General features: G+C 46.1%; 1 protein-coding gene across 1 annotated transcript in view; it reads left to right on the top strand.

The window, feature by feature from the left end:
- Positions 1-13766: 13766 nt before the first annotated feature.
- Positions 13767-16357, top strand: part of LOC147703155 (uncharacterized) — a 42884-nt gene continuing 40293 nt past the window's right edge. The window contains exons 1-2 of the mRNA XM_086929475.1: positions 13767-13779; positions 14331-15070. Of these exons, the coding sequence (XP_086785601.1) occupies positions 13767-13779; positions 14331-15070 (753 nt within the window). The remainder of the gene's footprint in view (positions 13780-14330; positions 15071-16357) is intronic.

The raw sequence follows: 16357 nt of genomic DNA, 5'->3' as shown, positions 1-16357 counted from the left end.
AGTTTCAGTTCCATGAAATTTACGGAATCCAAATTGCGTGTCATCCAGTAGATGATGATTCTCAATGAATTCAGAAAGTTGCATATTCATTGCTTTCTCTGCGACCTTAGCCAAGAAGGGCAGACTGGCTATAGGTCTATAATTTTTCAATTAATCTGCCTCCAGGTGAGGTTTCTTTTAGAGAGGTTTGAGAAGAGTGCATATACCTGTCTCAAACATGGCATTACAAATCTGGGTTATCACCGGCGCAATCAGATTGATGACTTTAGATATCTTTAGGTGGGCAAGGGTCGAGAGCCGAGCCCGATTTTATCGCTTTCATGATGTCCACTATATTTTGTTCGGTAACTTCCGAGAAATGTGATAAGTTGTGGTCAGGGGGTTTAATACTAGATAAGTTGGTATAAGTAGTTACTTTGGAGGAAAACTCTACATAGATATTGTTAATTTTTTCAAAAAAGTAGAGAGCCAGGGCATCAGTAAGTGCTTGCGTTGGAGAAGGAGCAGTAACTGGTGTTCTTCCGGATAGTTGCTTCACAACTTGGTACAATTCTCTGTGGGAGTTTTTAGCTGTTTCAATCTGTATAGTGTAAAAAATTATTTTTTCTTCCTTAATCATTTTTTTATACTTATTAAGTTCCTGTTTGTACTGCATCTTTTGTTCCATGGAATACGATCTGCGCCAGTGTCTTTCGTAATTTCTACACTTCTGTTTCTGTTCTCGGAGTGCATCAGTAAACCATGGCGCCGAAGAAGAGGACCTGTTTTTAGAGATGGTTTTATTTGGTACCAGTTGGTTCATGGCATTACTTATCCAATCCATGAATTGTTCGGTAGCTATGTTAGGGTCAGATGAAATAGCCGGGCTGGTGTCATTTAGGAGAGTGGATAAATGTAAATTGTTTATTTCCTTCCAAATTCTAAATGCACCATGACCTGTTTCCACCACCTTTTTAATGGGAGGGCCTTTAGAGATTTCTTTTAAAGATGATAGCGTGATGATCGGACCACGGGAGTGGAAGAATATCTTGGATGAAGATTTTCTTAGAATTGGTAAAAATACCATCCAACACATGACCAGCTTCATGCGTGGGAGATGAGACTAACTGGACCAGGCCTAGAGCTTCCATGTCTGTCAGTAAGGTGAGGGTGGCATTGCTATCTGTTTTTTCCAAATGAAAGTTAAAATCACCCAATACGGTGAATGACTCATCTATAGCTAATGATTCTAGTAGTGTGGTAAAGTTAGCTAGAAAATCAGGCCGTGTTCCTGGGGTCTGTATAAAAGAACTCCTTTAAAATTTTGTGAGGGAGTTAGTAGAATAGAAAAATGGATAGCTTCATAAATGTGTGAAGGAATAGGATATGTTCTAACAAAAAATTGTTTGCGGAGGATAATTGCCAACCCACCACCTTTTTTATTAAGTAAATCCTGTCTTTGAACTTTGTATCCTTCTGGGATTGCAACCACCAGATCCGGATCGGATGCATTGTCCATCCATGTTTCTGTCATAAACAGTATATCTATGTTCCTATCAGTGATTATGTCAGCTATCTCCTGTTTATGTTTGCCTAGTGATCGGACGTTGATAAGTGCGATCAGTAAGCTAGACTCTTTACAGGTCATATCCATCCTGGATCTAGAAACGGGGGTAATATGAGGGAGCATAGACTTACAGTGTACACAGCTGATTGCCCGGTTATTCAATATATCCTCATGTTCCATCAGTGAACATCTGATACCCGAAGAAGGGCGCAGCCATAGTAAATCGTTTCTGGAATAAGAAATAAGGGATTGTAAGGTGGATGGGCCAGGGGGTATGGCCCTAGGCCCGTTCCCGGCGCAGACAGGCGCAGACTGGCTTGCCTTTGGCGCGCCGCCAGCGCGCCCGCTGCGAGGCCATTTTATAGGGGAGGAAGGAGGGTGGGAGGCAGCCAGCAGCTAGAGCGCTGTTCTTGGCGTCCACCCAAGATGGCGTCCACCCCTGTCTCCTACCATGTGAGCATGCAATCTGCTACGCGGGGAGCGGGGTTCGAGATGCGGCCGGTGAGTAAAGTGCAGTAGCTGCAATAGAATTAAAACATGAGGATAACGTGGTCTTTAAAAATTATGTGCAGCAACCTAGAGCCTAGCCCTCGGCTTTCCGCCTCAGTGGAGATGTCAAACTAAATCTAAGCGCTGGGGATGTAGCGCGATTTAAATAGCCAAGAGGGCGGGAGGCAGCCAGCAGCTAGAGCGCTGTCTTTGGCGTCCACTCAAGATGGCGTCCACCCCTGTCTCCTACCGTGTGAGCATGCAATCTGCTACGCGGGGAGCGGGATTCGAGATGCGGCCGGTGAGTAAAGTGCAGTAGCTGCAATATAATTAAAACATGAGGATAACAAGGTCTTTAAAAATTATGTGCAGCAACCTAGAGCCTAGCCCCCGGCTTTCCGCCTCAAGGGAGATGTCAAACTAAATCTAAGCGCTGGGGATGTAGCGCGATTTAAATAGCCAAGAGGGCGGGAGGCAGCCAGCAGCTAGAGCGCTGTCCTTGGCATCCACCGAAGATGGCGTCCACCCCTGTCTCCTACCACGTGAGCAAGCAATCTGCTACGCGGGTAGCGGGGTTCGAGATGCGGCCGGTGAGTAAAGTGCGGTAGCTGCAATATAATGAAAACATGAGGATAACAAGGTCTTTAAAAATTATGTGCAGCAACCTAGAGCCTAGCCCCCGGCTTTCCGCCTCAGGGGAGATGTCAAACTAAATCTAAGCGCTGGGGATGTAGCGCGATTTAAATAGCCAAGGGGGCGGGAGGCAGCCAGCAGCTAGAGCGCTGTCCTTGGCGTCCACCGAAGATGGCGTCCACCCCTGTCTCCTACCGCGTGAGCACGCAATCTGCTACGCGGGGAGCGGGGTTCGAGATGCGGCCGGTGAGCAAAGTGCAGTAGCTGCAATATAATTAAAACATGAGGATAACGTGGTCTTTAAAAATTGGTTTGAAAGCAGAATATCTTCCAGGTGCATGGAATGTAATGGCAGATTGGAATTCAATGAATATGATAGGCTACGGCGATTGGAAGCTGAAAGAAGAGGTTTTTATTAAATTGAAGGAGAGCATGGGTCCACTGGAAGTGGATCTGTTTGCGTCGAGATTGACCAATCAGCTAAAAAGGTATGTGAGTTGAAGACTGGATCCAGGTGCAATAGCAGTGGAAGCGTTTCAACACGATTGGAGAATGTGGAAATGTTATGCTTTTACACCGTTTTCAATGATTCCGAGAGTTCTGGTTCACGTAAGGAAGCAGAAATGTCAGCTAGTGTTAGTAACCGTGAACGGACATAATATCGAAGGTAAAATATCGGTATGACATTATATAACATTTTTAATATCGAATGTACCAAAATATCAAATGTCAGTATACAGAATGTCAAACTATCCATTTTTTTTCATATTGAATGTTGAAATATCGAGTACAAAATATCGTTATGACAAAATATAGTTATTTTGTAAAGGTAAGTAATATCGAAAATGATAATATAGAAAGTAAAAAATATCAAATTTTTTAAATATCAAAATATAATGAATGTAATAATAATAATAATGTAAAAATAGTGTAAATAATAATTGTATAAAATTTATAAAAAAATTATTTGTAATATAAATTTATGTAGCTTGAGATTGGGTTATTAGGGGATAAGGGTGGGGAGTGTTTTAAAAATGCTGAAATAAATGATATGTTCATACAAAATATTTTTTGTGGAGAGTGAATTTATTTTTATGAGATATTAATAATGTTTACAATTTATTACAAAATTATTTGTAATATACATTTTAGAAGCGGGATGTTGGTTATTAGGGGATCAGGGTGGGTAGTGTATTAAAAATGTTGAAATAAATAATATGTTTATAAAAAATATTTTTGTTGAGAATACATTTATTTTTGTGAGATATTAATAATGTTTACAGTTTTAAAACATTTTTAGAGCATATAAAAAATTTTCAATTATACAAAAATTGTTTACAATGTTTAAATTTACAAAAATTGAAAATGTTTACATTTCATTTAAAATTTGATAAGATTTAATGTATTTTGTATATTTATTTCTGGTTTATTAAGTAATATTTTTTACAAAATGTATGTTATTAATATTGTTATATACAATGTTGCAGTGGGATGTTGCCTTGTCAATGTATAGAGATAGGCTGTGTTATCGTTTTTTAGAAATTGCTGAAATCTTTATTAATAATTAAATTCTGAAAGATTAAATGAAAATGTATAAAAGGAAATTTACTTGTTAAATAATTTAAAATTTAAAACATAAAATATATATATGTATATATATTTTGAGACAATAATTATTAATGAAAATTCTGAAATTCACAGGTTATATATTTAAAATATTTTACATTAAGGGGCCGATTCCGATTCCGGTCGTAAATCGGCCCGACCGACTAGTACCCGGAACGGAGTCCGACTGACACCTACATGCACCGTCCGACCTGTGCAGTACGATGTAAAGCCTGTGACCTACAACCGAGCCGTACGGAAAACAAGCTGTACGACCCAGCTGTACAAAATTCAGATATCCGGCCGTAAAATGGACCGACACAAACCCGTAATGAACCTGACCGAAACGTACCTGCGACGTCCTACACGCACAGTACGATGCAAAACGCATGAAACCCGACCGATTTGCACGGAGCCCAAGCCGCATGACCGACACAGCCCAAAATGTACCTAAATCGAGGGAGACCACCGCGATCGACTCGCATGCACCACAGAACACAATCAGCATGAAAGACACGGAGCAGCCCGCACAAGCCAACATGAGCGTCCGACTTGGTCAGAAGGACGTCTCCTACATATCCACAAACAACAATGTCAAAAACACAAAAAAAGGACCAGTCAAGCAATGACAAAGTCAATAAATGAAAATAAATAAAAAAACACAAAGATACACCCACAACTCCACCTATAAAAAGGCAAAAAAAACTACCATGACCCTGTGCAAATACAACAGAGCAGCCAGCACAGAACAACTTGAGACACCAACCACAGACACACACACAACTCAGCCATCACACAACCCACACACCATTAGCACCCCTCCAGAAGCTCTCACACATACACCTACCACAACAGACACCCACCCACACACCCACCCTCACTTGCACCCACACACCCACATCACTCCTAACCACCACCCATCTCCATGCCCGCTAAGAGGAATTCACCGTTCACAGACAGTAGTTAGAAATATTGGTAGATGAGATCCTCAGAATGGAGCCATATTTGTTTGGCACATTGGTACAAAGGACCCCCATGTCACAGAAAACCAAGATGTGGGACAGGATTGTGGACAAGGTGAACTCACAAGCACCAGCGTATTGCACAAAGACCGACATCCAGAAGAGGTGGTATAACGTGTGCAGGAGGGTCAAGAAGCTCCTCCAGAAAGAACACACCTTGAGCCAGGTCACTGGCAGTGGCACTCCTGCCAAACCAGTCTACTTCAGGTCCTGGGAGGAGAAGGTGCGGGACACCCTACCACCAGAGGGCATCCATGGCTTACCAGACATACCAGAGCCTGGTGAGTACACAACAAATATACTGAATATTGTGTCGCAATACACACACATCACCGTCAATGGGACAGTGAAACCATGCACTGATAGCAAAGGCATAGTAAACCAAAGTCAATTAGCCCAAGAAGTGTATGCTAGTTACACAAACACAATAATCGATTATTTTGCATGAAAATTCGGACCTAATAGTGATTTGTAAGTGTGTCATGACATGTATAAACCTACCAACAAATGGGGAAAGGCAGTGGCACTCATCTGAGTAAACACTGTCAGACATCCCTGCCACCACAACCACTATCTCACAGTGAAGCTGACTGACAGGAAGGAATAGTGGGTGTGCTGGTGAAGTGAGTGTATGTGTCGTGATTGGCAGTAGTGTAAGAACCATGAACACCACTAACCTTGTCCTGTAGCCAAGCAGAGACGATATCTGATGCTAAGCCCCTTATTTCCTCACAACACAAAAACCCAACAGAGAATATAAACAACTCTGTCAGACTCCGCGCCACAGAGGAAAAAAGGGAAAGAGGATGAAGGTGTGTTCCCTCCTTTTCTCACAGGGACTTGCTTTACTCTCTGGGCTGGGTCTAGGATACCTTCAACGCTGTAGGTGGGATGACAAAACACACAATTACTAATATACTCAATGACCCCTCCTTCTCTTATATATGACAGGGCCTTTCCTTCACTCACCAGAATTCCTCTTTTCCCTTCCTTTATTATCCAGTGTAATCCCAGTCTTTTATCACTTATGCCAAAATCAGGAACTCCAAACAATGCCAGGTCCGGAGGCTAAATATCAATAACACGTGCCTCTCCTCAGCACTAGTCCCCTTCAAGAAAGGCACTTTCCTGTCCCTCGTGCTCCCTAAGATTGTTTCCTTCACAATGCAGGGGCTGAAAGATCCACAACCGGATTAATTGGCTCCGGCACAAAGATAAGATACTGTATCCTCAATTGTACTACAAAAGTCTCGGTGAAAAAAGAGCAGGCGATAGGCTTCTGGGTTCAGTACCTGCTAAATACACACAATGTATCTTTCTACAAACTCGAAGTTGAGTTAGAAGCGTCTCGCGCCTCTCAGTGTACCGCGGCTACAATTACTAAAGATCTGCAACAAAGTATCAGAAGTTCCAAGATTTCTATACACGGAGAGAAAAGGCGAGCCCGCGCTTTTCTCACAAACATTTAGTAAGTGGTTACAATACCTGCCGGCATGCAAGCACTCGGTTCCAGGATAAACAGGCTTCCCAAAAAGGCTGTAATCTTCACGCTGGGATCCGGCGGGGAACACCATCCGCCCTTCCGATTCTCCTCCAGGTTAATTGACAAGCACTTTCCCCTTGGAAAGGAAGTGCTTATATCCCACTAGGAAATCCCAGGGCAGTCTGGGACTTGTAGTTTCCATGAGTTTTCCTGATTTCTCTGCATACCTGGAATACAGTCCTCGTGATCTCAAAATCGCCACAGAACCCCTCTCGAGGACTGCCGTCCCGGCGGTCGTCCCGGCTTCCCAGGATACTTCTCATGGAATTGCACGACCAACTCAGGACAATTCAGATTGGCCAAAGGCTCCCACGTTCTTTCCTCAGGTCCGTAACCCTTCCACCCAACCAAGTATTGGATCCTACCCCTAACCATACGGGAGTCAAGGATAGCCTGCACCTCATATTCCTCCTGCCCATCAATGTCAATAGGAAGTGGCCTATCCAGTATTCTTGCACCATCAGGACAAGGAAGGAGTAGGGAAACATGAAATACGGGATGTATCTTGCAGGAATCAGGGAGGGACAATCTCATAGCCATAGGGTTAATAACCTCCACTATGCTGTAAGGCCCCACATACTTAGGTTTCAGCTTGTTTTCCCCTTTCAAATGTATGTGCCTAGTGGAAAGCCACACCCTGTCACCCACCCCATATTCAGGTGCTGGTGATCTCTTCCTATCAGCAAAGCGTTTCTGGGAAGACTGAGCACTCGCCAAGCTGTTACGGGCTGCCACCAACACCGCCTTGAGATGGGCATGATGTTCATGAATGCTGGGCACAGGGGAATGCACGGGTACCTCAAAGGGAAGGGCATTGGGATGATAACCATACAAACAAAAGAAAGGAGAACAACCCAAGGTGGAGTGTATGGCATTATTATATGCAAACTCAGCCATCCAAATTAACATCGTCCAGTCCATATCATTTTGCAGAGCAAAGCAGCGTAGATACTGTTCCAACGTCTGGTTCAGACGTTCAGTTTTGCCATCAGTCTGGGGGTGATAGGAGGAAGAGAGACGAGCATCGACGTCCATGGTCTTACAAAGAGCCTTCCAGAATCGGGAAGTAAATTGGGTTCCTCGATCCGTAATGAGCACGCAAGGAATGCCATGTGCTCTAACGATATGTTGCAGAAACACCGGCGCCAGTTCAGCTGAAGTAGGAAGACTCGTCAACGGAATGAAATGACCCATTTTTGTCAAATGGTCGACGACCACCAGGATCACGGTCTTTTCATTACAGGGTGGCATTTCAACGATGAAGTCCATAGACAATGTGTGCCAGGGTTTTGGAGGAATAGGCAGAGGCCTCAGAAGTCCCATGGGTTTGACATGGACGGATTTCCCTTGCATGCAGACAGTACAGTTTTTGACATACTGTCTCACATCAACTCTAAGGTTGGACCACCAGAACTCACGTTCCACACCTACTATGGTCTTGTAGATTCCCAAATGGCCTCCTAGGGGGGAGTCATGTACCCATTTCAGGACTTGCAGCTGTAAGATCTCAGTGGGTACATAGATAGCGGACCCATGGTAAGCAAGATCATCTTTTTCCATTCGATGTGCCGGATCTTCTTGTATCCATGCTTGTACATCTGACTCTGCCAGGGCTATCTTCACGTCGTCCAGAAAGTCCTGTGTAGCTAACAAGGCTATAGCGGGTAGACAACCACTTGCTTCTTTCAGGATTAGTGGGGGTTCTTCCGTGGTTCCCGCATGTTGGTCTTCAGTTTCACCTATGCGAGACAGGGCATCCGCTTTACCATTCTGGGGTCCAGGTCTGTACTTGATAATAAAATCATAATCCGAGAAGAACAATGTCCATCTCAACTGCCGAGGCGTAAGCGCCTTCGCGGTTTTCAAGAACAGAAGATTTCGATGGTCTGTGTAAATTTCAACTGTGTGAACAGCTCCCAATAGGTAGTGACGCCATTCTTCACATGCCCTTTTAATAGCCAGGAGTTCTTTATCCGAGATGGAATAGTTGATCTCGCAAGGCGTCAATTTCTTGGAGAAAAAGGCAACAGGATGCAGTTGACCAGTGTCAGGATGGCGTTGTGATAGTATACCCCCTATTGCATATTGCGAAGCATCCGTTTCCAACACGAAGGGTATTTGAGGATCCGGATGGCGAAGGATGGGAGCTTGGGTAAACTGATCTTTCAGATACTGAAAGGAGATAGCCACTTCTTGGTTCCATACAAACGGTGTGTTTTTTCTCAACAAGCTGGAGATGGGATGGATTATCTTTGAAAAATCCTTGATGAACCGTCTATAGTAATTGGCAAAGCCAAGGAAACTTTGAACGGATTTCACATTTGTAGGCGTACTCCATCCGATGATCGCCTCGATCTTACTAGTATCCATTTGGAATCCATTGGCGTTGATGACATATCCAAGAAATGCGACCTCCGTGACATGAAACGGGCATTTTTCAAGCTTGGCATATAAGGAATGATGTTGCAACTTCCTGAGAACGATCTTCACATGCTCCACATGTTCATGAAGGGTCGACGAATAGATCAAAATGTCATCGATATACACAATACAAAAGGTTTCTAGACAACCTCTCAATACTTCATCCATGAAATATTGGAAGGCGGCAGGGGCGTTACAGAGCCCGAATGGCATCACTCTATATTCGAACAACCCGAACTTTGTTCGAAACGCCGTCTTCCACTCATCTCCCTTCTGGACTCTGACCAGATGATATGCCCCTCTAAGATCGAGCTTGGTAAAGAAACGGGCACCCTTCAATTGATCCAACAGCACCTGTATAAGAGGGAGCGGATATCGATTCTTGATGGTCATTCTATTGATGGATCTGTAATCGATGCATGGTCGTAACTCGTCGCAGTCCTTCTTCGGGATGAAAAACATGGGGGATGAGGCAGGCGATGTAGAATGCCGAATGAATCCCGTAGCCAAATTCTCATCGAGGTAATTCCTCAGATACCGCGTCTCTTTTTCAGTCAAGGCATATACTCGACTACACGGTATTTCTGCTCCCGGAACGAGATCAATACGGCAATCATACACTCGATGTGGAGGTAACTCCGTTGCCTTCTGTTTGTCGAACAATGATCGGTAAGCCTTGTATTCTTCAGGAAGAACCGTGGCGCAACAATAGTGTCCTCGGGTACACTCTGTTGCCAAACACACAGAGGGCGTGATGTTATTCTTTTCCAGGTCAGGCAAAGCTTGCCTACAATTCTCTTTACAAAAATCCGATGATAGAGTGATGGTTCGCGCCGCCCAACTAACCTTAGGATCGTGAAGGGTCAACCACGGCATTCCAAGGATGAGCCGGAACTGTGGCGCGTCAATCAGATCGAATGGTATATGTTTCTGATGATTCTGGTTCGTCTGCATCAATAACGCACGTGTATGATAGGACACAGGGCCCGATGACAAGACAGTCCCATCGACTGCTTTCACTAACTCCGGTTTGTCCTTCTTCTCGCAGACGATTCCGATCTTCATCGCATATTCTTGATCGATGTAGTTGCCTGTAGCACCTGAATCCAGTAATGCATCGATTTCCATAGCTTCACGAGAATTAACCCAAAGGGTGACCTTCAGGTTCATATGAGCTACTGCGGGATGCAAGGTGTTTGCAAGTATTGGTGAGATCGTTTGTAATTTACAACCCAAGGCAGAGACCTCTTCCTGATTTGGGCGTTCTAGTTTTCCGCCGGTCGTCCTGATTGAATCATCGCTTGGGTATTTGGCCCTTGGAATCTTCCCGGCAAGGCATTCCTCGCCCTACAGTCCTTAATGAAATGGCCTCCCTTGCCACAATACAGGCATTGCTTCAGTCTTCTTCTCTTCTCCTTCTCTTCCTTTGAGAGGGGTCCCCTTATACCTCCGATCTGCATAGGCTCTACCCCATCAGGCGATTTCGGATGCTCCTCTGTGGTATTCTTGAACCGGGGATAGAAGAAACGTCCTTCTCCTCTGTTCCTATCACCCCTTCTTTCCAGAAGTCGGTGGTCCAATTGGACTGTCAGGTCGATCAACTCTTCACAGGTAGAAGGGAGCTGCACTACTTGTGCCAACACGTCTTTAAGCTCCCCTCTTAGTCCTTGATAGAAGATAGATATTCTTTTCGCCGTGGGCCACTCTGTTTCAACCACTAGTCGATTAAACAAAGTGATGTAAGAAAGCAAGTCTTGAGACCCTTGGCGCAATGTTAATAGCTCTCTATCCAAGGACAGCATGTGTAGCTTCCTATCAAAAAGTCTTCGGAGTTCTAAACAAAAGTCCTCGAAATTGTGCAGCACAGGATCGTTTCTCTCCACCAAGGGAATCGACCAACTAGATGCATTGCCTCCCATATACGACATCATGAACGCCGTTTTTGCTCCATCTTCCTGGAACACCCCTGGTTTACACAAAAAGTGTAACCTACACTGGTTCAGGAAGGTCTCGAACTTACGGGGATCCCCATAGAACCTTTCAGGGGGCGCAAGAGGAATACCCGTTCTTTGTATCACATGCACGGTGGGTACAGTGTCAGGAGGTGAAGAAGTGTCTGAGGAGGACAGAGAACCCCCCCCCCCTTCAGCTCCCTGAGAGACCGTAGATGCAGGGGTTGGAATGTGGCTGGCTTGATGTAAGACGCCCCTCCTGTTTGTTTACGTGCTAACCCTGCCACTTCTGTCCGAAGCACCCCCACTTCCTTATATAACACCTGATTCTCCGTTCTAGAAGTAGCGACCTCCTGTTGCAGAGCAGCAAGGCTCTCTACTACAGAGTTCAACACACTTTCTATATTCATCGTCTGGGCCGGGCTCATACACTTGGGCTTGTCAATCTGTCGTGATTGGCAGTAGTGTAAGAACCATGAACACCACTAACCTTGTCCTGTAGCCAAGCAGAGACGATATCTGATGCTAAGCCCCTTATTTCCTCACAACACAAAAACCCAACAGAGAATATAAACAACTCTGTCAGACTCCGCGCCACAGAGGAAAAAAGGGAAAGAGGATGAAGGTGTGTTCCCTCCTTTTCTCACAGGGACTTGCTTTACTCTCTGGGCTGGGTCTAGGATACCTTCAACGCTGTAGGTGGGATGACAAAACACACAATTACTAATATACTCAATGACCCCTCCTTCTCTTATATATGACAGGGCCTTTCCTTCACTCACCAGAATTCCTCTTTTCCCTTCCTTTATTATCCAGTGTAATCCCAGTCTTTTATCACTTATGCCAAAATCAGGAACTCCAAACAATGCCAGGTCCGGAGGCTAAATATCAATAACACGTGCCTCTCCTCAGCACTAGTCCCCTTCAAGAAAGGCACTTTCCTGTCCCTCGTGCTCCCTAAGATTGTTTCCTTCACAATGCAGGGGCTGAAAGATCCACAACCGGATTAATTGGCTCCGGCACAAAGATAAGATACTGTATCCTCAATTGTACTACAAAAGTCTCGGTGAAAAAAGAGCAGGCGATAGGCTTCTGGGTTCAGTACCTGCTAAATACACACAATGTATCTTTCTACAAACTCGAAGTTGAGTTAGAAGCGTCTCGCGCCTCTCAGTGTACCGCGGCTACAATTACTAAAGATCTGCAACAAAGTATCAGAAGTTCCAAGATTTCTATACACGGAGAGAAAAGGCGAGCCCGCGCTTTTCTCACAAACATTTAGTAAGTGGTTACAATACCAGCCGGCATGCAAGCACTCGGTTCCAGGATAAACAGGCTTCCCAAAAAGGCTGTAATCTTCACGCTGGGATCCGGCGGGGAACACCATCCGCCCTTCCGATTCTCCTCCAGGTTAATTGACAAGCACTTTCCCCTTGGAAAGGAAGTGCTTATATCCCACTAGGAAATCCCAGGGCAGTCTGGGACTTGTAGTTTCCATGAGTTTTCCTGATTTCTCTGCATACCTGGAATACAGTCCTCGTGATCTCAAAATCGCCACAGTATAATAGGGTTGTTGTCACAGATAATGCCCCCTCTCACAGTTGCACTATCAACACCTCTCTGAAGAATGCTCACCTCAGAGGGGCCTGAAATGGGCTGGCAAGTACTCTGGGACTGGGCTCTGTTGTGGGGAGCACAACGCTCTCTTGGGAATTGGCCACCACCAAACACCAGGACTCCATTGTCCTTCTTGTCAGCACAGGCACACCCACTCAACAGGGAAGCAGAGTCAGAAGGAGGGAAGTGAGGGCATGCTGGGAAGGGGGTTGTAGCCCAGAGCATGCTGGGAGTTGCAGTCACTCACAATACCCAGCCACCCACATGGCCCAGCAAGTTCACACTGAACCATGCTCACCTCACGGGGGTGGGGGGAAGGACTGACAAGATCTCTGTGACTGGGCACTGTTGTGGGGAGCGCAAAGCTCTACTGGGAATTGGCCACCACCAAACACCAGGACTCCCCTGTCAGCCATCTTGTCAGCACAGGCACACCCCCTCACAGGGAAGCAGAGTCAAATGTCAACAGGCATCACACTCCTGTGTCAGCCACCTAATGGCCTTTGAGTAACAGCGACCATGTACATCGACATCCATACATGAGCTGGGTGTACGCACACATCAACATGCTCACTGAAAGGCCTCATGTTGGTAGGACAATGTGCTACCCCAATATCAATCTCTGTCTGTGATGACTGAAGACAATACAGTGTTCAGGCATTCATCCAGAAGTCTCCGTTGGAAATGTCATGTATATCAAACATTGTTACAAAGATCAAGGAGGGGTGAATGGTCCACCCTTCCTGTGTAACATGGTTTATTACTTATTATGTTGTCCCCATTGAAAGCCTCACATATGTACACATGCGTAGTGCGTGATATCATGCTTTTCCACATCAGTGTACTGTAGCAGCAGCATCATTGGCTCTCCTTTGTTGCAAATATGCTGTGCTTGCGCCTGGAGGTAACGGGGCTGGTTTCCCCAGCAGTGCTCAGAGATGAAAACTGAGAGTGAGTGTCTATGCTCTAGGGCTGTGAGTCAAAATCACACACAACACAAAAAGCCAAAGGAAAAATGTTGAACATTGTGATGTATGAAGTTACAAACAAAGGTGTTGCTTGTGTGGATCCAGCTACTCATCCATCGCACCAGAGTCGGTCACTATTGGTGAACATGTTGGAGCCCCATGTGATCCTAGAGCTAATATCTCCTCTGGACACTACTGGGAAAGCAGGCAGTCTACCTCCAGGTGGAGGCACATCATATTTGTAGTAATGGTGATCCAAATGAAATGCTGCTACAGTGCACTGAGGCAGCAATCCAAGAAGCACCACCCCATTCCTGTAGATGTATAGGAGGGAATTTACTAAGGAATTAAATCATGTACATACCATGGCTGCACAGGATGAGTGATACCTTGCACTCTCCTTCATTGTTAGTATTACCCATTGCAAGATGAATGTATCAGTACCTCTCCCTCCCTCCCTGTTGCAATATACATAGGTTAACCATTGATGTCTGTAGTAACATAACTGACAATGTCTCTCTCATCCAAACAAAGGTGCTACTGGGGATACAGCAGCAAGTGAAGAGGAATCCCTGGCCCAGAATCTGGTGGAGGATGAGCTCTCTGGTGTGGATCTGGCTGTTTCCTCTACGGATGATGAAGATCAACCTGGCACCTCCGGTGTGAGTCATCAGGCAGCCCCACCATCACAAACACCTGCACCCCCTGCAGCCACGCCAACAACATCTGGCCACAGACCTAACCCCACCGCCATCACCGCCAGACCTAGGACACCAAGTACTAACAGCACAGGGACACCGGCCACCCGGGACGCTACGAACAATGACACCAGTAGCAACACCCAAGGGGGCTCCAGGTCAACTGTGCCTGCCACCACAGGTCCAGCCCGTGTGTCTAGGGGTGGTGGGAGTGGTGTTAGTCAGAGGTCACGGTCTGCAGAGGGTCCTGGACTGCCTGATAACCTCCAACTGGTACGCATCCTAGATGCATACCAGGATAGCACCGGAGGATTCAGCCAGGTAGTGGGGGTCCTCAAGGACATGCAACAGGAGCTGGCTGGCCATCATGCACGCATGGAGGCCAAGTGGGACAAAGTTACTGGTGTGCTAAGCGACATATTGACTTGTCTCCTCCCGAACAGCAGCAATATGTCCACACCTCCCTGTGTGTCCACAACATCTCTTGCAACAACATCAGCAAATGCGACAGGGAGGGAGGCTAAATCCGGTGGAGAGTCTGATGCAGAAGAAGAAGAGGGGTTGTCCGAAGGACAAGTGAGCCACAGTTGTTCCAGCACCACCCCCTAGGAACCCAGAACCTGTTTTGGATATTGGTCTGTGTGTGCTAAGCGTTCACCGTGTTGCACATGACATAACTCCCCAACATGACATGGAGGGTCCATGTTGTACTAATGTAGAAGATGAATGGGGACTTCACTCTGGACATTTCATCTACCAATACTTCAAACTCATCTGTGAACTTTGGATTCTCCTAGCCCTTAACCCCGGCCGTTCCCCCAACTGCGCCCAAGCCGCTCCTGGACACATCCATGGACCCTTCTCCTGCAACTCCTGCAAGTTCGACGGCACCAAGAACAACTCCTCATCTACGAACACACAACAGATATCCGACCCCAACCACCTACAATGCATCCTGCTCAACACCCGCTCAGTCCACAGGCACGCCATCGACCTCTGGAATCTACTAGACACCATCTCTCCGGACGTCGCCTTCCTAACAGAAACATGGATGAACGCCTCTTCTGCCCCAGACATCACCATTGCCATCCCGGAAGGCTATAAGATCATTCGTAAGGACCGTACCGGCCACACAGGAGGAGGCATCGCTATCGTCCATCAGAAATCCATCCGCATCTCAACCAGCTCAGACGTCAATCTCGCCAACACTGAACACCTTCACTTCCAGATCCACATCGACCCCAAGACCACACTCAGAGGCACCCTCCTCTACAGGCCACCAGGACCCCGCGCACAATTTAGTGAAGACATCACGGACTTCATCACTCCACACGCGCTCCCCTCCGAGGATTACATCCTTTTGGGAGACCTCAACTTTCACCTTGAAAAGAACAACGACCGCAACACCACCACCCTTCTGGACAACCTCGCCAACCTCGGACTCAAACAACTTGTCACTACCCCCTCCCACATCGCAGGTCACACACTCGACCCTATCTTCACCTCCAGCAAACATGTCTCCTTCAGCCACACCACAGCTCTCCTTTGGACTGACCACAGCTGCGTTCACTTTACCTACAACAAGCCCACATCCAACATCCACCCCCAACCCACTCTGCAAAGAAACTGGAACAAAATCACCATCGACCAGATCTCCTCATCGCTTCTGCAAAACCCCCCAGCCCACCCCTCAAACCCAGACCAAGCAGCCACCAACCTCACCAAATGGTTATCCAACAGCGCCGACATCCTAGCACCACTGAAAAAACGACAAATCAAACTAGGCAGCAAGAAGGCCTCCTGGTTCAACGATGATCTTAAGAAATCCAAGAAACTCTGTCGCTCCCTTGAGAAGGCCTGGAA

Source organism: Lissotriton vulgaris, chromosome 7 (assembly GCF_964263255.1).
Source record: "Lissotriton vulgaris chromosome 7, aLisVul1.2, whole genome shotgun sequence".
NCBI lineage: Eukaryota > Metazoa > Chordata > Amphibia > Caudata > Salamandridae > Lissotriton > Lissotriton vulgaris.
This window is presented reverse-complemented; position numbering and strand designations above follow the sequence as displayed.